Below are 26,333 nucleotides of genomic sequence, written 5' to 3' on the forward strand. Positions count from 1 at the left end.
AGAAAGTACCAGTTTATTTGAGGAAAAAAAAAAAAATAATGAATCAGTAACAGTGGAAAATCCCCAAGAGCAATTACACAAGAGAATCTGAACATCCCGAGAAGCAGACCCCACTCCTGCCTTCCTGGCAGGGCTGTCCATAGGCAGTGAAGTCCTCCCTCGCCCTCCCAGTCCACAGTGAACTCTGTGCAGTTTTTAGAGCCTCCCAGAGCCCGCAACTTCCCCGAACATGCTGGTACTGGGACCAAGCAAGTGAGTCAAGGTGGTGGAGGAGCCCTGAGAAAAGTCCTCTCGCCCTGATTTCTCAATACAAGACTCCCTGGCTGTCCCCACCTCCCCTGCCCGGCTCCGAGAGCAGCTGCCACCAGCTGAAGCTGAATTTCTTTGTTCTATCGCCTCAACAAATTTGGCCTCAAGCCTACACCAAAGCCCCGGGAAGGAAGCTTCAGGAGTCGATGAGATTTCTCAACCCTCTGGTGTTGCCCTGCCTGCCCAGTGACACAGTCTGGGGACACACACTCAGATTTTGCCCTAAACCTCACCAGACCCAGAGAGCTGCAGACACGGCTCGCACAAAGTCCTTCTGTAACACCTTCCTGAAACGGAGGGGTCAGACACACACATTACCCTTCGCTCTGGGGGAACCTGTCTAATTCTCAGCAGAGGTAGGAGCTATGTACAGGATATACTAAGGAAAACCCACTGGACAAGGGTTCAGAGCTGGCTGTCTATGAGAGCTCAGCACTCCCAGCCAGGAGTTGCCACCAAGGCAGACATGTAGCCACCGACACCACCCCTCTGCAGGAGGGGGCACCCAGCTGGGTACCACAGGGGACTGCAGCCCAGCCAGCCCCAAAACAGAGAGATATTTTCTCCACACTGTGCCCTTCCAACGCTTGCTTCAGAAAGAGAAGAGATCTAGGGAACTCTGCTCCAACCGGCACATCACCGGCCACAGCCTGCTCCGTATCCATTCCCAGGACACGCCACCAAGCCCCAGGGCTGTGGCAGCTCCCAGCTGCCTTCCCCAGCACAAACCCACCCGCGCTCCAGGAGAGACACTGGACAAACAGCAGGACAAACAGATCGAGCCTCTCACACACAGTAAGGCTGCTGAAGAATTAACTCCAGCCTTTTCACTCTTACCTTTATATTTCTCAGTAAAATATATAATATATAGCTTTATAGGACTGATTATAATATATTACAGGCTAGAAATATTCTCTTTTCCCTACTTCAATCATATTATGAATCCAATTTTGCATACAGATTAATCCTAGAAGTTATTGCCTTGAATTTATAATTAAAATTCACAGAATAAAGCTTAAATAGTTTTCACAAAGACTCATTATATTAGTGTTTTACATAAAAGGATAAAAGTTACCAAATGAGAAGAGCAGCCATTTCAGAAACTATAAATAATTCTATTTAAAAAAAAAAATAAAAATCAAATCCTAAAAAAGTTACAGGAAAACCATAAATATCTTTATCCTCTACAGTAGCTGCTATAGAACCAAAAGAAACCTGTAACACACTGTAGCTAACTCTGCTTCAGTTCAGAATGTGAATCATATAAAACAACATCTCTAGAGAAATGCCCGGCCAAAGGAAACACAAAGGGATTGAAAAAATAAATGAGGAAATTAAAAAAGTAGAATTTTTTTTTATTATTTCAAAACAATTTCTACAAACTTTTATATAAACATTAGGCTATTTTCTTTAAAATTTTGTTATAAAAAAATATCCTACAAGCAATCCTTAAAAAAGGTAAGAGATTGAAGGCAAGGAAAGGGTGCCGTCATAGCCAGAGAGAACTGGCTGTCCTGATTTCATGGATTAATGACCCTTGCCTGGGGCCGACAGGAAGAGACACAAGTCTCCTGGGGAAGACATTCCCATAGGCCCTTTACGGCATTCACGGATTCTGAGCCCCTCTGGGCCTTTTGCTCCCTGATAAGGCAACGTTATCTGTAGTGTAAGAGATTCATAAATAGTTCTCCACAAAAAACGCTTCACGTCAAGAGCCTGCTGGAAGACAACTATGAGCAAGGTTTTTTTTTTTTTTTAAAAAAAAAAAGCCACCTTCTATAGAAGCAGCCAATCTGAGTACAGCACACTGGATGCAAACACATGGTGTTTGCTTCCATACAGTCTGTTTTGTGTTTACATACCTTCTATGAAATCAAGCAGAAAATTTGGCATCTTTATTCTTTTTACACTAGGTTTAGACAAAAAAATACACTGAGGTGTTTTGGTTTTGTTTTTTTTTTTTTTCAGACTCTTTGTATTTCATTGGGCCCTTGTTAGCTGAGCAGGATGGGAAGGGTCACGTAGGAAGTTTGTTTTTTCTCAAAGTCACTTTGAAATTCAATCCAAAAAGAGATTTGTTCAGCACATCTCATCTGAGGGCACAGTGTTTCCATCCAGTCTGTTTGTCCCTTGATGGGCACAGGGTGCTGCATAGAACTTTAAGCATAGAACTCATTTGTAGGGGCTTTCTTGTAGATCGGTTTCTTCCCAAGGTCGTAACTGCCTTCATCCTTTTTCTTCATGCGATAGATTAAGAGGAGGATAAGGAAGATGGCAAAGAGGAGGCCCACCGCCCCTCCTGCGATGAGAGCTGGGGAGGGAAAAAGAGCATGGAATAAGCGTAAACTCCTGGACAACTCTAAACCATCAGCTACACCCCAAAAATCTGCTTCAAGAGTGCCAGCCCCCAGAACTGCCTCCAGAGTCCATGCCCTCCATGTGCCTCTCACCGTATGTGCTGGCATCTGCAGCGACAACAGATGTTATTGGAAAAGGCCAGAAATTGCTTTTCATCCAACCACAGAATAATCACATCCCACACTAACCAGTTTGTGTTAATATTCCAGTTTAGCACAAGAAGGAAGTTTTGACAGAGAGACATCCTCCGCTCACAGAGACAAAACAACAAAAAAACCCCACACCTCACCCCAAAAATCCCCACCACAACCCACAAACACTCTTAACTCCAGGAAAATGGTATAGCTCTGACTCAAATAGTTTTTAACTACCTGTGTGAGCGCACTCTGGGGACTCTGTGTTTCAATTAAAAAGCAATATCCCACTACCACCACCACCTCCCTCCAAAAAAACCCCCACCAACAAAAACCCACAAACAGCCACCAAGATTCTCTCTCTCCTCACACCAAGGGCAGCCACAAGGCTTCAGTGGTTTTTCCTTTGCTGTGACACCTCCTCATTGCACTAAATCAACTTCTTTGCTATGTGGCCTTCCAATCCACTCTCCCAGTCCCTCCTCCAGCTGGAAGGATGGCTGCAGATCAGCAAGATGTGCTGAGGTTTGGACTCGGACCATCAGGCCAAGTGCTGGATGAAGCGTACCTTGAGACAGAGCTATCCCACAGGCTGAGGGGAAGCCAGTCACTTGGCTTTGCTCTAGACAAAGGTACATAAATTCGTAACAGTTGACAAGGTGTTGAAATCCCTCAGAGGAATTGTTTGGTTCCTGGCAAGGCTCAGAAGAGGTAGGATTTGGGCAGAGGTTAGAAGGAAAATGCCTGCATTTGATATGAAAGTCCATGATGTCACTGATTTATGGCCCGATACTCCCTCAGTGAGAGGCATATCTGGGTGCAGAGCAGCTGCCACGTGATTTGCGTGGCATTTCAGCCACCAGTCAGCTGGCAGGCTCAAAAACAAGCTGTTTACCCCAGCCAGGCACTTGGTAAACACATTCTGCTGTTTAAGGACTAGAAGGGAGAAGTCACCCTGCTACAGGCAGTCCCAGAGGTAACACATCTCACTTCCCTCGTCAGCAGGGAACTGCTCCCCAGAGAAACAGGGAATGACAGAAGCCATTTTGATTTACAGTATTAATGGTTTATCAGGACAAGGTGGAGCATTACCTGTAAGGACTTCTGTTCTTTCAAAGATGCTGCTGTTGGCTGTGCTTGCCATGGAGATCTTGTTGGACAGGTTCTCTTCGACAGGTACAGCTTTGTCTGGAATGATTTCATTGTCCACCATCGTGTTTTTGTTCTCACCTTCTATCTTTCCCTCGGTATCTCCAGGGATATAGTTGTCAGATATCTAGAGAATACAGACAGACCACACCCATCAGCAAGCAGCACCTAGCCTGCCCACAATTAAAAATAGAAGGGTGTGCAGGGAAAAGAAAGTTTGCTTAGTGCATTACGAGTACACAGTTCCTGCTCATGCAGGTAGATTCATCCTGATACCACGTCTTGCAGGGGGAAGGGTATTCAGAAACCTTCATGGACACACCAGAGAAGCTACGTGTTGTTTAAAACATGCAGAGGCAATACCTACCACAGGAGTATCCATGGTGGTCAGATACATGGCATCTTCGGAGTCTGGGTAGTCTGCAGAGGAAGCAGGGAAATAAAGTTTAAAAGAAATAGAAGAGGACACAATTTTCTTTTTACTATTTGCTATTTTCCCAGAATTCAGACACTTTCTGTAACACCAGCAACTGCAGACAAACTAGGACTCATGTTCTGACTACAATTCCCTCTTATCTACTAGTACTTTCACCAATTAATGGCTTTGATTGCACAAGACCATGAGATGTAATCCTAAGGCCAACACCTCTCACAGGGGAGGGCTCTTCAGCCGGATCCATCGGCCTCTGCTGTAGATTCTCAGGAGCTGCCCTGCAAAGCAGGTCTGCCATAGCTTGCTGAGCTAATGCAGATGGAGGGCAATGCTCTTGCCACCTACCCCCACCAAAGGGTGGTTCGCCAACCCTCTAGTTACGAGTTCTGCCCAAACATGTCAGGCACCCATTTCAGCACTTGTTCTTTCCCTCTCAGAGAATAAATGTTCACATAAAGGGGACGCAGAGCACAGAAACTGGTTTGGGCAGGGAGGCTTTGCATGTCACAGAGAGTTCACCTGAACACCAGTTAGTCCTTTACCTTGTTTGGCCTCAGCTGAGACACTAACTTTAAGTTTTTTAACACTACCTCAACAATAGATTTTATTTTTTTTTTAAATTCCCCCCCTCCCTCCCTTCAAGTGTCTCAGAAGTTCTTTGGAGTTCAACAGGAAAGAGGTCCAGCCAGTGCAATGCCTTTTCACTTGCAATGAGACAAGCTTGGCTGGACTCCATTTGTCCTCCTCCCCAAGTGATTCAACATCACGGTACAAACACTTTCGCTGCTCTCATCTGTGAGTGCCTACGACTCACAAGGCTCTCTCATCTCCACCTGACACTGTAGTTCCCTCTGGCTGCACACTTAGCCCATCACTCATGACTGGTGGCACTGGGAAGAATTTCACAGCATCAACTGAGGAAGACCCATTTCCCCCCTTTCCCACTTACCTCCAGACCCAGAAGCCTCATCTAGATCCAAATCATCAGATGTTAAGTGAGGTCTGAATTCGCCAATGTCTTCATCATCTGGCAAGTCTCCAGACGCAAGGTAGTCAAGCCATCCGGCGTCCATGGTCTCAGTTTCTCTCACCTGAAAAACAGAGGTTGAGAAGCAATTAGCATCAAGTAACTCCTGAGCAGCATTTCACAAAAGGTCAGGAGTTCAGAGCCTGTGCTGAGCACATCACTTCCATCAGAAGAACATTAAATGCTGAACTTCCTCTCCACCAAGAGCATTATCTTCATCAGCTTGGAAATAGCTGAATTCCCCTAGAATTTTTCAGAAGAGAAGTGAGTGCCTGCCTGTGAGTGGAATTTCCTGAGGGCTACGGATTCAGAAGGTTCACTTGAACCCACAGGGTGAAAATAACACAACAGGATCTTGGTCAGGAGTTTGTAGCAAAAGCATTTGGAAAAGCAATACCTTCAGTTTGTGATGAGAGGATCTGGGAGGACTCACTATTCCCAGAAAAAAAGCCTGGCACCTATAGGTCAGTTTTTTGCAAGCACTGAAGCTTCACACCACGACAGTTAGTTGCTTTTTGTATTGAGAACAAACCTATTTTATCACCCAAGGGTTAAAACCTGGCCTGTCAGTTCAGCTGAATTGCAGTGCAATATAATGTGAGCACTTGCTATCAGTAATGACTTGCCCGAAGGAAGAGCTTCCCCTGCCTCACCTCTTAAAACACATGTAAACAAACAAGTCTGTAAAATGAAGTCCACGATCTGGTGGCTGGGTGGCTGCAGCTACGGACACACATTAGCCAAAGCGCAGGAGAGCCTCCCAGAGAATCAGCTCTTTGGCCACAACGGCCACTTAAAACACCAGAGCTCATTTGCGCTTGGTTTCAAGGAGCCACAAGCCCAAGCCTCCTGCCCTCACCAAGGTTATGCAATTTCCCCAGAACTATTTCTCCTCGCCCCACAGCCCCGGGGCCAGCCAGGATGAGGGTACCACAGGTATGAGCTCTTGGGTTGCTCAACACCAGCCCCAGATGCTTCCACAGCCATGAAGTCATCACCGTGGTGGGGGACTCGACCCCTTACCCTGCAGCAAGAAGCACAATGCAGGCAGATGGGTCCCACAGCCAGGGGCTACACTGTCAGCATTTTCCCATGCTGTCCCCACAGAAACACTGGGAACACATTCCCTGAGTGTCTCCCAGAACTTGGGCTCAAGGTTTAACAACCCAGGAGAGCATTTTTAATGTGTTCCAGTCCTGCACATCTGAAGGCTCTTCTTAATGTACAGGTTTACCACGAGCTACTGCCTCACAGGGGATGAAAAGCAGAGACTCGCTGGGACAATTAGAGCTGGGTGGCACCAACCCAGCCCCAACACTTGCTGCTTCATCAGGGCAGCAACAGTGAGACCCTGAGGAGGAGATAAGGGGTTTTGCAGCTCCAGTGGCTGGGACCAGCCTTCCTGCTCACCTGGCCATGTGTGGCCCATCCTACAGCCCAGAGGTGACACTGACTGATGAATTACACCCGCTATCAATCTCACAAGTGAAGGTCAACAATCAGCCATAAGCCATGTGTCAACTTCCTGTGCCCACAGCCCCAGCCCTGCTTCCAGCCCAGATTTCCCAGCCCAGTAGCATACTGGTTTTGCCACAAACAAGGTCTTGTGGTCAGCATAAGATGTTTCTCATTTCACATATGGAGCGGTGGCTACTGGATGTGCTTATTGAGGCATCTTTGGTTTCCCCAGCAACTCTGCTGGAGGATAACCAAATGAACAGCCTGGAGGGCATGAAGTGCTGAGGCCAGCTCTCCTCCTAGACCCCCTGTCTCCGCTCTGCCCAAGCCTGGCACTAGGCGATGGCAAGGGGGCTGGGGAAGGAGGCCAGCTGGGAAGAAATCCCCTCCCAGCCTGGAACCAGGCATTCCTAACGTTATGGATCACTTGCTCCAAGGCAAATTCATTTCAAGATACATGAAGGCTGGCCAAAGCCAGACCTGCCATGGAAACTGCTGCCAGCACACAGCAGCTGTTCCCATGAGAGTGAGAGCTTCTGGCCATTTCATCAAGGGGCAAGAAGAGCCCAATTCCCATTCACCTGAGCCAGGGCACTGGGGAGCACGTTCGCTGCAGATCTGTATAACCCGGCTGCTGTGTCAGGGCAGATCAATGTTGGCAAAAGCGCCGTGCCAAGCCACACCCCTGTGCCAGCTCAAGCCATACTTCGTTATGAATCACGGCCAGCTAATGTCCTAACGAGGGCGGCTCAAGAAAACCCACGTTTAGGCCACCGAGTGGTTGGACAGCCCACTGGCCTTATCAGATCAGCCCAGCCGCAAGCAAAGCGGTGGCAGACAGCCACGGTGATTAGTACATACTGTGGAACGCACCAGGTCTGGCTATCAGAAAACCCTATTTAAATCAGGACAGACAGTGTTTACAAGCCAGAGGACATAAGGAAATTACTGACTCACAAGCGTAAATAAGATTATGTGGGAGCGTTCCCTGAACTCACTCTTCATCATACTCTTGAGCAAGGACAGGGGAGTTCCTGGAAGCCAGGAGAGCTTCTCAAAACGTACAGGAAACTTTTCTTGTGGGCAGTGAGCTTCATTTTACAAACTCTTCTGCCAGGGAACTCAGAGGGCTGCTGGGCATCTCTGTACCTACCCTCCAGGTTTTGAGACATGCTCTCCTTGGGAGCAGGCTCCTCCTGGGAGCTGGGGCATGGACAGCCCGGGAAGAGTTAACACCGGAGTGCCGTGCTCCAAGGGCAGGTCTGGAGCAGGCACATTCCTCACATACACACCTGTGAGAGGGCACACAGGCACTTTCACAGACTTAACAGCAACGGCTTTGGGCTTCCCAAGTGCCACACAGAGAGCTCTTAGGACTACTTTAAAAATGCATCCCTTTCCAAGAGGATTTGGTCCTCCTTACAGCTTCCCTACCAGGTGAAGACGAACCACAGAAGGTGCCCATGCTTCCTCTCGGCTGGCAGGTTACAGCCAAGAGGAAAAAGCTAGGAGTCTGCCGCAGGATGACAGCCAGCCCTTGACAAGTTGTCTCCGGCCACATTCAGCTTAACACCTTCTGCAACAGCCAGCTGGAGAAGGGCACCGGCGCTGCCCAGAGTCTGTTTTCCACCACCTGCCATCCCAGCACTGGAGCCGGGCCAGGGACTCACTGGGAGAGTCAGACTGGGCGGCTGCATAGCCCCACCTCGCCCCAGCAGCTGAAGTTGAGCCCAGCTATTATTAATACACTCCTCTCTAGGAGGGGTCTTGTACAGAAATCAGCCTTTTCTGCAGCAGTCTGGTTCCAGGATTTCTTCCTCACGTCAGGCAGCTTTATCCCCAGTAAGCACCATGGGGGATTAACCCATGTGCTAGGGAGCAGAAGCTTTTCCTGCCTGCCAGTGGCAAAAAAATAAGAGTTTATTCCCTGCCAGACAACCAGCACGTCAGGCACGTGAACTATGAGCGTCATTCCTGGAAAAGCTGGGCACAGAGGTCTCGTGTTTGAGGCCGAGAGAGGCTGCGCTACTGGATGAAGCCAGACACTGTTTATTCAGTTCAGGCACAGGAATTGCACCCCTGGCACCCCAGGCAGGGGCTTGCAGCCTTGCAGGGCTCCATCCCTAGCCCACCCCACTTCACTTTGTGCTCCTGGAGCCTTCCCTTACAGCCCCAGCATAGTACTAGCTTCTTCTCAAAGCGAGAGCATCTATTCATTGGGGCAGCAAGCAAAGTTTCTGTCTGATGTGTGAACTTCCCCAGCCTCTGGCTGGTTCTGGGAAGTAACAAACCCAGGCAGCTCCACGTCCTCACCACAGCCTTTGCAAAACTTTTCCAAGAAAAAAAAAAACCACCCACCAAAACCCAAATGATGTTTTGGGGCAGAGACAAAGTTTTTCAGACACGAAACTGGCTTTTATGGCTGGCCCTTGTCTCTGATGAAACACAGCAGAGTTCATTAAAAGCTTCTTTGAAGGGTCACAGCCAGCAAGATGCAAAGGGAGTTAGACCCGGAGAGACTCAGGCACCCAAAGCGCAGAGAGCTCTTTTATCAAGTTTATAATTCTGGCGTGGAGACCCAGCGCTCGCTCCTGCATCTCCCTCCCCAGCGCTGTGTACGCAAGTCTAGGAGTCAACAGGAAAGGCTGACTTTCACCTTGCTCCTAGAAAAAAGCACATGGAGCTGGGCCAGGCTGGGAGGCAGCAGAAGAGGGGGCAGAGGTGCAGACCTGTTAATTCTTTGTAGCCTACTGGGACAGATAAACACAAGTGGCTCCTGGGGCTTCTGTTAGGGGCTCTGTACTAGGGGACAGTTGTATGGATCACCTCGTGAGCAGTATTACACAAAACATCTTTCCCAGACCTGTGCCATCACAGGCAGATGTCACCTTACACCACCATGATAGCACATCCAGATCAACTGAACAAGAATGGGCTCCTGGACAACACGAGAAGCTGCCTGCATGGCCCAGCCTTGGAGCTTGGTTATTATCAAGAGATGATTCTTGCAAAGCCACCAGCCTGGCCCTCGTGCTGTCCTGCATCATGGGCCAAAGAGCACCGAATCCAATAGGGCCTTTCCAGCACAAGAATGCAAAGCTCTGTAAAACACCAAACCCAAGAGAGGGGATTTCCATACACTTCCCTTCCATCGAACTCTTGCAGGAACACACAAACCAGGAAGGTTTTAAAGCTCACGCAAAGCATGCAAAGGAGCAGTGCTGAGCTGAGCTCAGCCCCTCAAAGCACACCAGCCCCCGAAACCAGGGGAGTGGAGGAACCAAGCAACGCTGGAAATGCTCAGATGGGTGCGAGCTGACCTCTGAGGGAGGGGGGCACACAGCGAGGTAACAGGCAAAGACAGCTCTATCTTCCCATCCTAATAAGCATTAAAAGAATGTTATTAGAAGTGACATGAGCTTCCGGCAGAGGCAGCTCCTGCCAGACTAGTAAGGGAAGGGTCTATGTTTCCCCTCAAACCACCCTTTACTCCCTTTCCCTCCCTCCAGGCTCCAGCTCCGTGGAAGGGAAAAAAAATGAAAAAAGACAAAAGTCACTTTTGTCCTGAGAGCAAAGCAAATATCGCTATTTCAATCTAGGTCACACCTAACTCCCTTCAACACATCAGCCATGGCAGCAAATCCACTTGTGCTAACTCCCATGCTTGGAGGGTACCATTTTAACTCCTGCTCGTCCCTGGTCAGTCTGTCCCACATAATTCACAGCACACACGGCCTGGACTGGCCTCTGTGCCAAGGGACGGAAGTTAATCAGCTTCCATCCAGGCACATGTGCTTGTTTAGCTGCATGACAGGCTCACCCCAAGGCTTCCAGACATGGTTAAATACTACCCTGCTTTTGCTTAACATTTTTCAAGCAGTCCTAGAGCAGGACCACAGCGGCTTTGGGCAAAGCCAGCCTTGCCCATGTCCTCTCCAACAGCCACTGTACTGGAGCACTCCCATCACAGTGAGCTGCAAAGGTAAATCCAAAGCACCTCTGAGGACTAAAGGGGAAATCAGAAGCACAGACCGAGGCTTGCAAGCAGCTCCTGGCTGGCAGCGGGAGACAGCACTGTATCTCCAGTACCCCAGGACCAGTTACTGCATGATATCTCTTTGTGCCTCTTACTAAAGAGGGGGGGAAAAAAAAAAAAAGTATTTATTTGTTGAATTGCACTCAGTAATACAGGCAAGGTGCAGGGACTTGCTTAATAAGCCAAGACCAACATGCAGGCTGAGAAACTGTTTGGCTGGCAAAAGTGTCACTCACTCAAGATGAGTTAAGAGCAGCATCCCCAGTCCCTGTCCAAGCAGGTACCCGTCTCCCTGCAGCGACATCACCAGTCCCATGCGCTCACACCGGGCAACCCATGTGCTGCACGGGGCAGGCGCAGTATCGCACGTCCAGCACCAGCACAGCCTCAGCCCGGGTCACCCCCCCACTGGCCCCCACTCCCCGGGTGATTCTTTAAGCTGTGTGGCCGCAAGCAGCTCTCCTGGGGGCTCATGCGGCAGCGGAGGCATAATCCCCGTGACAATTACACCCTAATCCTAGGCTCCAGAGAGCAACACGCTGTCACGGGTGCCTTCCCTGCAGCAGGGACGAATCCTCCCGGGCTCTGCTTGCTCAAAATAGGCTTCTCTGCACTCACAAAGTCAAACCTCAGTTACCTTTTCACACCCGCGTGTTCGCTTACACACAACCCACTCTCTTCAGCCCACCCCGTCCGCGCGTGCCTTTCGGGCCATAGAAGCCAGTGGGAGGAGGACAAAGAGATTACAAAGGAATGAATTCTTGTTTAACTGCTCTTGCCTGATTATCAACCAAGAGCAAAGCCATAAAGATTACGTCCTTTGCCAGGCAGCCACACGCTGGGATCTGTTCGCTGCGATGCTTGCAAAATAGCTGCTCTAAATACTCGACGCTCAGCTCCAGAGACCTGCAGAGCCCAAGTGGGAAGGGGACGGCTGCTTCCCCCTCCAGCCAGAGGAGATAAAGCTCAGCAGGCAGTTGCAGATGGCTGTGTGTCAATCACTTGCCCCGCAGCAAATAACGATAAAGTTCAGAGGAAAACTGCAGGAGGGGAAAGCAGGAGCTCTCATGTGACTTGGGAGGAAAACAACTGCAGCAGAGACACTTCCTGACCCTGAAAGGTTCTCCCGGACATGGGCAGTGATACACACCTAGTTCATAAAATGATTACTTTTTTTTTATGGTATTTACAAACCTGATCACAGGTATTTCATATACTTCCCTGCCCAGATCCCAGTTCAGAAGCAAAGCAGGTTTTCCATCAAGGATGATTCCTCATGCTGATACTTCAGGCTTGGGCTACTTCATACATCGTATTTCCCCCTCACCCCGCAGAGAGGCCTGCCCTCACTGCCCTTTCCTAGAATACAGCTGCACCCCAATATTTCCCTGGACATGCACACAAGCAGAATTTCCACTTGGCAAGAAGTGCGAGACGTGCATTTTCGGGATCTTTATGTTCCCTCATGCCAGAATGTTAGCAAAATTAAGCCGGGCAGACACCCAACTTCAAAGGGTGCCTTTCCTAGCTGCCTCACCACACAGCTAATCTCAGCTTGTTTGTACAGTCAAGATTCCCAATGCTGCACCCTACAAATGCCTCCCCTCCCACAATCCATTTTAATCTAGTAGTAGCCCAAAGAAGCCCAAAGATTTAGGCTTAGCCCAGGCGGTTGAGCTCTGCCAACAGAGTTATGCTATTTAGAGTTTTGCCCTGTTGGCAAAGCTACCAGCAAAAAAAAAAAACAACACTGTAGCAGAGGAAGTTATCAGCACAAAAGCACTCGAGATGGTGTGTCCCTGCCACTCCACTATCAGGCTATACCCATGTAAGCATTATACAAACAAACATTTCAACAGCAGGGATTTTCCTAGTTAGCTACAGATACAGAGGTTGAGCTTTTACGTGTGTGGGGATTTTGTTTTGTTTTTTTTAATAGAGACATTCCTGACTCGTGCAGAGGTTGGCTTGGCCTCAGAAAGCAGCAGACACAGAGTGTGCTGTTGGGGATAATGCGGCCGTACTTTGCGAAACCTGTCACTCCTGGGAGTGTTTTCCTCTCTGAGAGAGCTCTGGTCTCCCAGCCAGGCTTCCTCCCCTCTCCGAGTCAGTGATGAGCAGCTGGCAGCAGTTTTCCAGCCCTCCCCAACTACGTCTCTGCACCCACAGTGTCACAGCCCGGAGCAGAGGGACCCAGCTCTTGTTTTGGTCACTCCTTCCCTGGCTGCGCAAAGCGTGTGCTGGGCTGGACGAGCAAGTCATTTAGCAACCAACGCACAGGACCAGCTCCTCATACTCAGCCTCAGGAAATTTAGAATTAGCGCCAAGAACAGCCCGCACATAAACAGTCTCCTGCAAGATCCTGGCTCCAGAGTCTGCTACACTGCACACTGTGGATTTGTAACAAATATTTATCTCGCTGGGGAACAGAGTCTTCCAAGCGAATGCTCCTGACATCAGTAAGGACTGTATTTCCATTTGAGGGAGTGACTGCTAGAAGCTTCTGTTTTTAAAGGGGGACACTAGCCCACAAAAAAAGCTTCTGCCACCTTCCTAGCAGCATGCTGGCTGGGATCCATCATCCCTCCACCTGTGGGTCCCACTCCTCTCCAGGCCAGGGGGCAGCACTCCATCACACCAGGCACCCTCCTTCCAGCCACACTCCCTGCATTCACCTCATGCACCAGGATTTCTGGTTACTGAGCTGTGCATGTTGCACTTTTGGTCCAAGTCCAAGGCACTTTCACAGTCATTAATGCATGGTAGCACTTCTTTTTATTGCTATAGCTTGACTGTAGTGGCAGCTGAAGGGCAGGAGGCAGGGTTAGCCTCCCAGCAAGGTGAACAGGCCAAGGCCACATCGCTTTGTATTAGTTTTACAAAGAACAGTGGCACAGTTTTTGCTGTATTGTGGTAGAGACACCTTTTCCCCTTCAGCAACTAAGGCAGAGCAAGATCAGAAGACAGAAATCCTTCCCATGGCAGGCTTTGCTTTCTCTGACAGAACGCAATTTGTTTAAGCAAGAAGAGACCTTGTTTTCACTTGACATGACACTGGCTGCTTGGGTAACATAACAGTCCTACAGGTCTCCCAGTCTCCTTCCAGCCCCAAGCAGTGTCTCTCTGAGATTTGAATTAACTGCTTTGATTTTTAAGTTATCCTAATAATTTGTCTAACAAGAGCCACTTGGCATTTTATAAGCAGAGTCTCAGCCTCAAAGGATTTAAGGCTATAACTGACAAGAGCGCGTATTTTCAGCAAATTTAAGACTCTTACAAGAAGTGCATTTTTGAAGTCAGCCAGCCTTCAGAAATTGAGAGGGACACAGCTACATCTTGTGTGTTTTCCCCTCCTACGCTGACATTTTCTCCAGATTCAGGACTAAGCATTTAACCCCCTCTTTCAAGACTTTCCGCTCCTTTAGCTTGCTTCGAACGCCTTCAGTCATTTCAGATAATACCGCTGCTTTCCTCTCTCCCCCGTGCAACTCTTGTTTCCAGCTGTATCTGTCTGAGAACACAACCAACACAGCGCTGCCAAAGCAAGTTAGTGGCCGCTCAAGACAAGGCTGTTTTCTGATCTGCCTTTGCCAACGCCAACTTGGCTACTGGCAGCAATCGTATGTCAGAGCCCGATAGCTTTTTGCCCACCATAGCCACAGCCCCCAGCAGATTAGACAAGGGGCAGCAGTGCCGGCACTTGGTGTCGAGGGCAGGACAGACCGTCTCTGCCAACCAGCACTAATTTTGCCTTTCTTCCCCTGTAAGAAGAGATCCACCTCTGTGTTGCAGCGCCTCGAAAGCCTGAGTCATTGCTTTGGGTAAGGGGCCAGGGCTGTTACTCAGAGGGTGACAGCAGTGGCTCGGGGGAGCTGCCAGGCAAGGCAAGTGCCAGAAACCCTGAGTCAGAGCATGACTGCTGAGAGTCAGGCTGACGGTGATACACAGCAGAGCTGGGAAGAGGCAGCAGCATTCACTGGACAACCATTCGGGCACATGCTTAAAAACAACAACAAAAAAACCCAATTAAAGTAGAAGTCTGAACTACTCTAGACGTGCTGCCCTAACAGCTCATTAACATAGGATCTTTTATAGCCGCTCGGAGCAGTGGCTTATCACAAGTTAAACTCTTTAACTAGGCTGCCCTGTCTCTTCAGAGCCACCAAGCCAAGTCTCATCACAAGAGTCTCATTCTAGTGCAAATCATTTGAATCCTTAATCTGAAGCGTTTGCATTCCACCGAGTCTCAAACAAACAGCCACACATGCTCCGCAATGGCGGGCCCGGAGGTCAGGCGTGCGCAGGGTTTGTCCCTGCCGGTTTTGTAGTGCTTCAACAACATTAGCTTCTCCTTTGAGGCTGTAAGAGCAGCACAACCCCGCTGCTGTTAGAGGGCATAAAGGGACAAGCTGTACCGAGTGGAGGGGGAGAATGCAGCTGCGAGGATCTAAGAGCAGGCTGAAGAGGGTAGAGTGTTAACTCAAGAGCAAGGAAGTGTTTTGAAAGATGGACATTCCCATTTTATCTAGCTGAAGTGATAACTGGGGAGCTCTGTGGGATCAACGAGCCACAATAACTCAACCAAGTAATCTCAGTCAGGTACATTGCAGACCATAGAACCACAGTTACCGGGCTTCCCCTTGTTGGTACAGTCACTACCGCTGAATTAAAAAAATGAAACAGTGTTAAAGACAGAGCCATCAATCCATCCATTTGAGGGAGAACAAAATGCAACACAACTTAAAGCCAGCACATTTTCAACAGAGCATATACCAGCACCGGGAGTCGGAGGGAAGGGAAAAGCAGCCGCAGGATCTGTGCTGAAGCCTGCCTGCCCAGCAGGTAGCCAGGTGCCCTCCTCTCCATCGTCACTCTGAAAGTCAGGTTAGCAGCTTCCAGCTCATGGTGGAAGTGGGACACAAGTGTACCAAGAGGGCAGTAAGCCACTATAGGAAAACCATGGCAAGGTCACATTAGGCTCCTCTCCAAGCTTTTGGACACATAGAAAAAAACATTTTCAGGATTGTCAGACTGGATATGGGCAGGTCTGCAGGACCTCGAAGTGCCAGGGCCTTGGGAGACAACAGGAGGGGCAGGAAAGAGGGCAATCGTGTTGGCCAACAGCCTCAACTTCCTAGAGCGAATGAGTCCCTGGTATTGTGAGTCTGAGAAGTACCAAGATTAGCCCTGATTTGCCTCTTGCGTAAGCTGTTCGGAAAACTCTGAACCACAAGAAAATGTTCTCCAGCATGGGAACTGTCAGGCGCTTTGGACAGAGGAGAACTGGGCAGCAGTGCTGTTTCCCTGACAGTGCCCCAGGCACCGCCAGGTGACTGCTGCCACCCGCCTGAGGACCTCCACAGCTGGTATGGACAAGGTGCTGGGCTGCAGGGGGACCATGCACCCCCAGACTCCCACCCCACGAGCTGTGCATGCAGTTCGATGAGGTACTACGTGCTAGAGAGGCTACTTCTTTCTATACATTACAGGCTTTGCACCCTGACTCTGGTAGCCAGCTCTAGATTTGGCTACCAGAAGTCATGGGCTCCTTCCCTTCAGCGCTAAGACACTGCCTTAGACACTGTAATTTTCCTGCTCTATGTTCTAGGGAGGCTGAAGCAAAGCAAGGATTTGCTCTACACGTTCAGCTGCCCCGTGAGTTTGCTAAGTCATAAGGTAAAATAAAGTAAAACGTGCAGATAGCAATGTCTTGATTTGATTGGGAGGGACAGATGAGAAACTGGGCAAAGAGCAGAAAGAACAGGCCTCGGGGATCAATGGCAGCAGGACAAGCCAAACCGGTTTTAACATTAATAATGCTGCATTACTTTCCAAACACAGCTATCATCAACAAGACACCAGCTTTGCCAATCAGGAGGCTTCCAAGCACGATTGCTTTAAACCGGCAAACAGAGCTCACAAACAGCACGAAGCCTCCCCCCTCTCCCTGAGCAACCCTCTGCCGGCAGCTTCTGGTCTGGATTTTTGCTTGTCTGCACTGCTGGGGGGACACACATGATGTGGGGCCGCATGGAGGCTTTTCCTGCTTAATTCAAGGCAGAAAAGTAGAACTGCTGGAACAAGCTCGCAAGCCATCAGCAGTGCTATGGCCCTGCTGGGCTCAGGGCACTCGAGCCCTCTTGCAGCTCGAACGCAGGAACAGCCCAAGCAGACACCTCTGCTGCAGGGGAATATCCCTTGTTTCCCTCCTGTGCTGCCAGGGACACTTTAGATGCAAGAAATGCTCAAGGATGTTACTCTGGCCAAGCAAGGCAGGCCTCAAGTCCTTTGTCAAGCCCCTGATGCCATTTCTTGGCCACACTGGTGGCTTTCTGCCCATCCCCAGCTGCAGGCCCCTAAAGCTTCTTCTGCATGAACCTCATCCTCACACAGCACAAGCAGAGCCTCACACAGCCTTTGCTTTCTACAGCACTCAACCGGAGAGGGCTGGGGACCACCAGGAGACATTGGGCTTCAGCTCCAGGCTCTCCCCCAACCCATGGGAACAGGAGGCTGTTCTCACACGAAGCTGTTGTAACACAACCCACCCACAGCCCAAGCGCCAACGTCACATTTCGGCATTTCAGTAATATTCCCCACCCTCTTACACATCCGAAATTGCTTCACGTGGAGAAATCCCATCTACACCAGAAAGCCAGGCAGGAGGAAAGGAGCCAAGGCATTTTTGTTTGTACAGGCTTGGGGAAATATTCAAGCACCAAATCACTCTCTGAAGCCATGCTCTTACATAAGCAGGAGAAATACAATCCCTGTCTTGTTAAGAAACAGCTACCTGTCTTCACCCTGCCCGCACCGAAAAACTGAGAGCCACATCCTGTGCAGCACTGCACATTTTGGGAGTGCTATTAAAAAAAGAAAGTAAAAAAAAATATGGGAGGAGCACCAGCAGAACTCTCCCAAACAGTGTGTCATCACTGTCTCCTCCCCAGCAGCCCGTAACCCAAACAATTTGTTTGGATAAGGCTTTATAGTAGGACAGTGTTACTTCTCAAGTGCACGCTCCATCTTAGGTAGCTTAAAAGATATGGACAAATCTTCCATACAAGTTCTATATAAGGGATTACAGAATACATCTGTGCAAAATTTGTTGTCTTTGCAGAAATCCGATGCTTGCAGACCACTCCATTCCCCAGGGACACCAAGTTGCATTTCATACCAAACATGGTCAATGCAACTTCCAGATGCTGTGTGCCCCAAAGGTTTGCCCTACTAGTTTGGGCCAGTTCTCAAATGAGCGATTCACGTGCTTAATAGCAGGGATAAAGACACCAGATTAGCGTAAAGTGGATTTGAGCTGGTTGGTCTTAGCAGAGAGTAGCTGACAATTACTACAGATGCTCTCTGTGGGAGTTTCCTACTCAACAGCAACCCCCCCCAACCCCGTGTCCCTATTAAAGAGCAATGGAGCAGCAGACACTTATCAGTTCTGATCTGCCCACCCAGCCTTCTGCCCAGAAGGAAGCAATGTGGATGATTAAACCTTGTTTGGAGACCCCCTGATCTCCCGCAGTTACCTTAATCTCTGCAGCTCTTTCAGCCTGGCAGAGGAATCTGCCCTGACTGCGCTATCAGCAGGACCGACACACACACACAAAATAAACAGCAGGGAAGGCAGAATCCCAAAATCTCTGCTTCACCGAGAAGATCCCACATGTGCCCAGCTTGAAGCATCCAAATTGTTTTGCCTCATTATATATTTAAGAGGCTCTTAAACCCTCCATGGTAATGAATCTTTTTTTCTCTCCCATGTGAAAGTGAGGAAGGTTTGGTACACACAGAAAGACACCGGGTACCGGCACAACCCAACACAGGTAAGACTGGAAAGCCTACCCAGGCGCTGTAACACCCTGCATGTATCTAACCCATCATACATTCACAATAAAAGAGGGATTAGAGGACTTAAGTCCACGACCAGCAGTTGGAGATCAAAGCTGTAATGGAGAGCAGTTTGTTTCTATCATGTACCCTTGTACCCTGAACTGCTCTAATTCCACCGAGCCCGATTACGGAAGAGCAAGAGGAGGCTCACCAGCGCGTAGGGGGAAATAAGGGATATGTGAGGAACGGCACAGCCACCAGGACAGCTTGTGACAGGACAGGGGGTCTTACACGGGCCAGGACAACGCTGCTTTGACATCAAACGGAGGAAGCAGCGTACAAGCCAAGAAGGAGACAAGGAAACCGGAGGAGGGAATGGAAACTGCCCTATTGCCATTAACTCATTTTGCCCCCCAGAGAAGGGCAAATGGCCCCGGTCGGGCACCGGTAGCATTAGCCCTCGGGCGAGCACGACCCACTGTAAGAGCCTCCCCCCCCGGTACCAGGAGCACCCTTCCCTACCGGTGCAGAGAGATGGGGGGGGGGGGAAGACGCCCTTCTCTCTCCCACGGAACTCACCGATTCGGCGGCGACGGCTTGGAGAAGGAGGAGGCCGAGCAACAGGGCGGCGCGGAGCACCGGCGGGACACGGAGCAGCAGCATGGCCGGGCTGTGCTTGGCTGAACGGACCCGAGCAGCGAATGGCAGCACGGGTTCTGGTCGCCCCTGATCGCCGTTGCGACTCTTATAGGGCCGATGCCGCCCCCGCGGGGGCGGAGCGCCGCTGCCGGCCCGCCCCAACGGGAATGCCCGTGGCCTCCCGCCGCCGCGCCGGGGGTGCGGAGCGGGGGATGCGGGGCGGAGGCCCGCATCCCCCGCTCCGCACCCCCGGCGCGGCGGCGGGAGGCCGAGGGGGATGCGAGCTACCCCGCACCGGCATCCCCGGGAGGAGAGGACCGGGGCTGGCATCGGAGCCTGCTCGGCACGGCCTGAGGCCGTGGGGCTGGGGGAAAGGGGAGGGGAAAGGGAAAGGAGGGGGTTGGAAAGGGAAAGGGGGGGGGGGGGGGGAGGAGGAAAGAGGGGAAAGGGAAGGGGGGGGGGGAGGAGGAAAGAGGGGAAAAGGAAAGGGGGGGGAGGAGGAAAGAGGGAAAAGGGAAAGGGAAAGGGAAGGGGGGGGGAGGAGGAAAGAGGGGAAAGGGAAAGGGGGGGGGAGGAGGAAAGAGGGAAAAGGGGGAAGGGGGGGGAGGAGGAAAGAGGGAAAAGGGAAAGGGAAAGGGGGGGGAGGAGGAAAGAGGGAAAAGGGAAAGGGAAAAGGGAGGGAAGGGGGGGCGGAGGAGGAGGGGGAAAGAGAAGGAGGAGGGGGAAGGGGAGGGAGGAAGGGAAAAGAGGGGGGTGGGAGAGGGAAAGGAGAGAGGGGAAAGGGAAAAGGGGGGGAGGGGGAAAGAAGGAGGAGGGGGAAAGCGAAAGGAGTAGGGGGAAGGGGGGGAGGAAGGGAAAAGACAGGGGTGGGAGAGGGAAAGGAGAGGGGGAAAAGGGAAACAGAGAGGGAAGGAAGAGGGGGGAAAAGGGAAACAGAGAGGGAAGGAAGAGGGGGGAAAAGGGAAAGGAGGGGAAGGAAAGGGAGGGAAAGGAGAAGGGGGAGGGAAAGAGCAGGGAAGCGAAAGGAGGAGAGGGAAAAGGGGGGGGAGGAAGGGAAAGGAGGGGGGTGGGAAAGGGAAAGAAGGAGAGAGGGGAAAGGGGTGGAAAGGAGGAGAGAGGGAAAAGGGAGGGGAATGAGGAGGGGGGAAAGGGAAAAGAGAGGGGAAGGAGGAGAGGGAAAAGGGGGGGAGGATGGGAAAGGAGGAGAGAGGGGAAAGGGGGGGAAAGGAGGAGAGAGGGAAAGGGATAAGGGAGGGGAATGAGGAGGGGGGAAAGGGAAAGGAAAAAGAGAGGGGAAGGAGGAGGGGGGAAAGGAGGGCAGTGGGAAAGGGGGGGAAGGAGGGCAGTGGGAAAGGGGGGAAAGGAGGAGAGAGGGAAAGGGGGGAAAGGAGGAGAGAGGGAAAAGGGAAAAGGGGAGGAAAGGAGGAGTGGGGGAAAGGGAAAGGGGGGAAGGGAGGGGAAAGGAGGAGGGGGGGAGGGAAAGTAGGGGGGGAAAGGAAAGAAAGAGTAGAGGGGGAAGGGGGAAAGGAGGAGGGGGAAGAGGGAAAGGAGGGGGGTGGGGGAAGGGGGAGGAAGGAGTTTCTGCTTTCACAGCATTCCACAAGTGACAGTCTCACATTTACAGAAAACCGAGAAGAGCGACTGGCAGCGTGTCACGGCTGTGGTTATCAGTCGGGGTGTTACATCACACAGCTCTTTCTGGAGATGGAAAATGAAACTGCTCCGTCTGTTTTCTCTGTAAGGGACAAGTGCAAAAAACCCACACACATAAAGAAGGGGAAAACCCCAACAGCACAGTTTTAAGTATTTCAGTTTTTCTTCTCTCATTAATAACTTTGATCACAAGAATTTGCTTGAAAGCATCCCTTTCAGCCCCTTAACAACCCGATGAGCACCCGAGCTACCATACTAGTAAGCCCTCTGCATCAGTCCCTCGTCCATACTGCTGTCACATCAGTTTGCACTTGGCCTCTAGTTTGTAGGGAACAAAATATTTCCTTACCAGGGAAGCAATGCACAGACTAGAAAGTGTGTGTGCCCTGATCCCATCTGGCAGGTATGGATGCAAACTCTGCTAGACCTGGTTCTCGGCCCGCTCCACCACTACAAAACTATCCTCAGAGAAGGTGCAGCTCCCCCTGTCCCACCTTAGCATGCTGAGCCTCAAACCAGTAAGATCTCCAAGGTGAAGCAGCTTTCCCAACTGCCTGTTCCTTTGGGAAGAAATAGGTACGGAGGGTGCAAGCTGAGGTCAAGAGGTCTCCTCGATGTTTGTTAGGAAGCTGTGGTGGAGTTTCCTGTAGCACATAACCCTCTGTGCTCAGGGCAGGGACAGGGAACCCCCTGGTTCCCTGCAGCATCCAAGGCCACCATGGATGCAAGGGAGGGATCTGCGCTGTGGGCTGGGTTATCAACCTTCCTTATTACCCTCGCTTCATCAGCGGAGCTGGTGAGGGATACTCCTGGTGCAGCTGAGGAGCCCAGGTCCAGCGAGCCTCCAGCTCTGGACACCCAGCAGAGGTGGGTGCAGGAGATGGAGAGGAACAAGAGCACATGGGCTGGGTTGAATGTGCAAAAAGTGGCCCATACCACGACAACACCTGCCGGGCAGGAGACAGCCCCAGCACCACAAGGTAGCCAGAAGCACTCCATTCCTCCCTAACCCTCTAAATGGCACCTGTATTTGTGTGTGTGTGTGTGGCCATGACCCCTCCACGCCTCCTTCCAGGTACAGCAGCTACCACAAAACCAGCTTTCTGTATTGTGGCTACAAACACTGCTCACTCGGCTGTTAACTTCCTCTTCAGACAAGCACAATACACCTTACTGCTCCTGGTTCTCATAGTCCCCCAGCACACCCCCTCCACCAAACTGTCCCCCTGTATGGCACAGGACCCCATTTCCCCTCCTAGGGAAGTCCTGCTTTGACAGAACGGAGAGGAGCCAGTTTGACTACCTGGCTCAGGGACCACATATTGGCCATCGAAGTCATACCAGCACAGTCCTTCAAGAAAACTGCCAGAAATCTTGGGTTTCTGGAGGCAGAAGAGAAAATGAAACTCCACCCTAATGTATTTTTCGATCTTGAGAAGAAATTTACGTTAACTTTACTGATGACATTTTCAAAGTGCATTCAGTAGATCCACCTCCCTCACACACACACACACACACACACTTTCTGCAGCTGTATCTCAAGAGAATTCATATGAGAGGAAATGCAGCCACAGAAGTCATAAGATGGTTCTGTAAACCCATGCCATAAAATAGCCTGCTTCATTTTGCCCTTCAAGTGTCCTCTCTCAAAATGTTGACATTCTCCTCTCTCTAGAATAATGCAGAAAAATGGTGGGTATGTGACATTCAGCGAGAGCAACAGAACAAATGGGCCCAAAAAGAAAAAATGCGCAACTGAAAAATACTTTCCTGAAACCTCACTACACGTGAGAGAAGCAGAAGAAAAATAAAACACATGTTGACCCACACATTTGTTCTGGGCGATGAATTCTCACATTCGAGGTGTGTCAGTTCCCTTCTCCATTTAAAAATTGCAGTTGGCAGAGAAACAACATAGGCTGGCCACCATTGTTCCTAACCCAGTGTTCAACAGTGAGCAGTTACCCAACTCTTGCATTGAAAATAAAAATAAATTACTGCCAGTTCCCAACACACAACACAAACATGCTGGAAGTGGAATGTAGTGTCCAAATACAATGCATTTGGAGGGTGAGGGGAATCACATTTCTACATGACATCAGAAGAAATGTCTAGGTAATCCTGAGAAGGCCACACGCAGCGCCCTTTAGACAATTCTACATCATAAACGCTATTGCCCTGGCCAGGAAAAGAGACTTTCCAGCCAAGCTCAGCACAGTTCTTACAGGCAGATTTTAGAACGAGCTTAGGGCAGGATTCTCAAGCACGAAGAAACCTTAAGTAGAGTTTTAAAAAATCTCTACTCCCAAAATCTGTTCGGTTTGCTGAGCTCTTCGGAAAAACACACCGGCACACTGTGTGGGTAGAGGAGTGGCTGAAAACTCTCACCCCTCATTCTGAGCTACTTAATGCCGAGTTATTCTGGAAATGTATAATCTTAGCCTTACTGTCCCTTTAGCAAAGGTCACTTTAGCACAAATCCTACCTGCCTGGCAAAAGGGAAAGGAATGCCAGCAAAGGTCAGTTCAGCCAGCACTGCCCTTTGTACAGCAGTAGTTAAAATATGGATCACCTAAACAAACAGCTTCCCATTTTAGGCAATGATTCCTGAAGAGGAAAAACAATACCATCCTATACAGATATTTCTTATGGAAAAAATCCCTGGCTAAATAGGGCATTCTTATTCCACACTCCCAGATAAAGAAGTGACCATGCTAGCTGCATGTGATCTGGGTACATTCTCAGGGCACCTGCTACGTCCTGGGCATATCGCCACTTCTTCTTCCACCTGCTGCTTTTCGTGACACACAGGTGTCACGCACAGAACAGTCAGCTGGTTAAAAAAGGACATTCTAACTAGAAGCCAGACAAGCAGCACCTACTAAGGCACCCTAGAAAGCATAATCTTTGAGTTTCAACATCCTTTTTCCCCGTTACACATCTTTCCTCCGTGGCCACCTCCGACTTTCGTTTGAACTAAAGAGAAAGGAAAGGAAAATCGAAAATGCTACTTATTTCCCCAAAAACATCTGCTGCCCAGGTCCACTTTAAACCCTTCCTGCAGAGCAGGGGTGTGGGGCAAGGCTCCCTGTGGGGAGAACACCCTCTCTTCCAGGAGAAGGACATGGTCTCCTTAGCCAGAGCAGCCTGGAGAGGAGGGAGGGCAGAATTCAGGAGGGCAGACGAACAGACATGACCATGCACCACGCCATCACAAAGTCAGCCAGAAAATGAATTTACAAACTGAGCCACAGCTGACTCGCAGCACAAATGTCTTTGTGCCACAGCGCTTCACTGTGTTCGTGCTGGTGCACTGCCCGCCCGAGGTGGGAGGGAGCCTCAGCTCACACCTCTGCTGCGACTGCTACTGTTCCCGTGCCTTCTTGGTTTTTTTACAGGGCAGCAACCAAGCAGGAAGGAGTCTTAAATTTGGAAGGAATTCAACTCGGCACCTCCCAAAACACCAGCTTGTAACTTGTGATCCCAGGGAACTATTGGATAAATCAGAAATATTGTTGCTGATGACTTTGCCTGTGGAAAGACACCCAGCAATTATATCAGCAGTCCCACCTTATGCTAGTTTGGAGTTTTAGTCAGCTATGACTAAACAACCAAATTTTTGCTGGCAAAGGAAAGTCAGTCCTATAAAGCTTGAAAAGGGAGGAGAAAAGTAAAAATTAATATCTAAGCAGTGTCTTGCACGTCTTGGAGAGCCAAGCACTGCAGATTTCAGGAAAGGAAACCAATTTCTACCACGAGCTAACAGAGGAAGTGTTGAGTCTTGCAATTTATGCTCAGCAACATGCTGGCAGCAGACAGCCCTGATAGGGCTGGGATTTTCCCATATTCATTTCTGCACTGGCTAAGGGTGGTAAGCTTCTGCAGAGATAAATTCTCTGAAGGCCCAAGTCAGGACTCAGCAGCAGTGGCCCACATCCACCATGCGCCGCCTCTTCTTGCACAATCCTTCCCAGGAGCAGCAGGTCTGGGAACAGGGAGGAAAATGTGTCAAACCTGCCTCAGCACTGTGACTTCCACAGAATAAGGAAGGAAAACACGCAGCAAAGCTGCATAGGGAACTTCCCATATGGGGACATGGAAAAAACGTCACGAGAGAATGTCAGAGATCATAATCTGAGCTCCAACAGCCAGAAACATTCTACACCCACGATTGATGTGACTATACCACCTCCCATAAAAGCTAGGTTCCCTTTTTGTCCTCCTCCTCTCTTTTCCAGGCAACAAGAGCACTGTGACAACTCCCCCATCCACCAGCAGAGCCCGGGGGTGTCTTCTCTCCTTTTTTCCAGTGAAGACCTTATCTCCAAAATGCTCCGTTGTCCCACGCAGCCTCAGGGATTTTAGTATTCAGTTAGTGGCAACTCCCGTATCCAAAGCTAAGCAAGCAGGACAGCTTATTGGGGCCACTAAATGAGATCCAGCAGCCAAGAGCAGATGACACAGAGGGTACGGCTGAGCACGAGGGGCTCTGGCACCTCATCATTTCCTGAGGCATGAAAAGAAGAAACCACCACGTACCAGAAGAAACCTCCCAAAAGAAGCCAAGCCCTACACACGACCAGCCCATAACGGAATGGCACTGCCAGGGCACACCAGGACTCATGACAACATCTTGGTGCCCTGTGGCCTAAAGCTAAAACGTGTGCAGCTGGGCAGAAGCTACCGACAGCCCTGGTACCTGCGGAAATTGGCCCAGAGATGAACGGAAGTAGCCCAGGACCATCATTTCTTCTATGTTCACTATCTGTGTCTTTTTTTGCATGGGCTGCTCAGCCAAATGATTGAATCCAGTGAAACAAACCCAGACCATCACTGTGCAGGAGATGGGGAAAGCCCAAATTGTGCCAGCGTGAGCCTGAGCCGGGTGGGGATTGCCAGGGGGACAGCACACAGCCGAGAACCCCTCACCAACAAACTTCCCTCGTATAATACATCAAATACGTGCTGCAGCCTCCGGGGGGGGGGGCGGGGGGGGGGGGGAAGCGCTTCCCCCCCGCAGCTGCCCGGCCTGTTCTGCAGGGCGATGCCTCGGCCATGATCCAAGGCCTCAGCCATGACCCAAGGCCCAAGTGCTCACGGCGAGATCCGCCAGGCGGGGCCGGACCGCGCCGACCGGCGTGCTCAGCTCCCCGGAGCCAACCGGCGGCTCGGCGCTTACCTGGCTGTCAGCGGGGGCTGACGGCGGCGACACCCCTCGCCTCGGCCACCGTCGCCCGCCATGTCACGACCGGAGGGCGGGGGTCGGGGTCAGGGCATCAGCCCCGAGGCCTCCGCCGC

The 26,333-nt window shown here is 50.5% G+C and overlaps 1 protein-coding gene across 2 annotated transcripts; it reads right to left on the minus strand.

Moving 5' to 3' along the window:
* SDC4 (syndecan 4) lies at positions 1 to 26,333 on the minus strand. Of its 2 annotated transcripts, none has more exons than XM_074157283.1 (5): positions 26,215 to 26,333; positions 5,333 to 5,474; positions 4,318 to 4,370; positions 3,894 to 4,077; positions 1 to 2,620 (listed from the first exon to the last, which is right to left on the minus strand). In XM_074157283.1, exons 2-5 carry the CDS (start codon positions 5,454 to 5,456, stop codon positions 2,469 to 2,471), a joined length of 513 nt encoding a protein of 170 aa, XP_074013384.1. In that variant the 5' UTR covers positions 5,457 to 5,474; positions 26,215 to 26,333; the 3' UTR covers positions 1 to 2,468. The 2 variants fall into 2 exon arrangements, with proteins under 2 accessions (XP_074013384.1, XP_074013383.1); XM_074157282.1 differs by lacking the exon at positions 26,215 to 26,333 and adding an exon at positions 19,323 to 19,501 and having other exon boundaries at positions 8 to 2,620.

Source organism: Numenius arquata, chromosome 12 (assembly GCF_964106895.1).
Source record: "Numenius arquata chromosome 12, bNumArq3.hap1.1, whole genome shotgun sequence".
Classification (NCBI taxonomy): Eukaryota; Metazoa; Chordata; class Aves; order Charadriiformes; family Scolopacidae; genus Numenius; species Numenius arquata.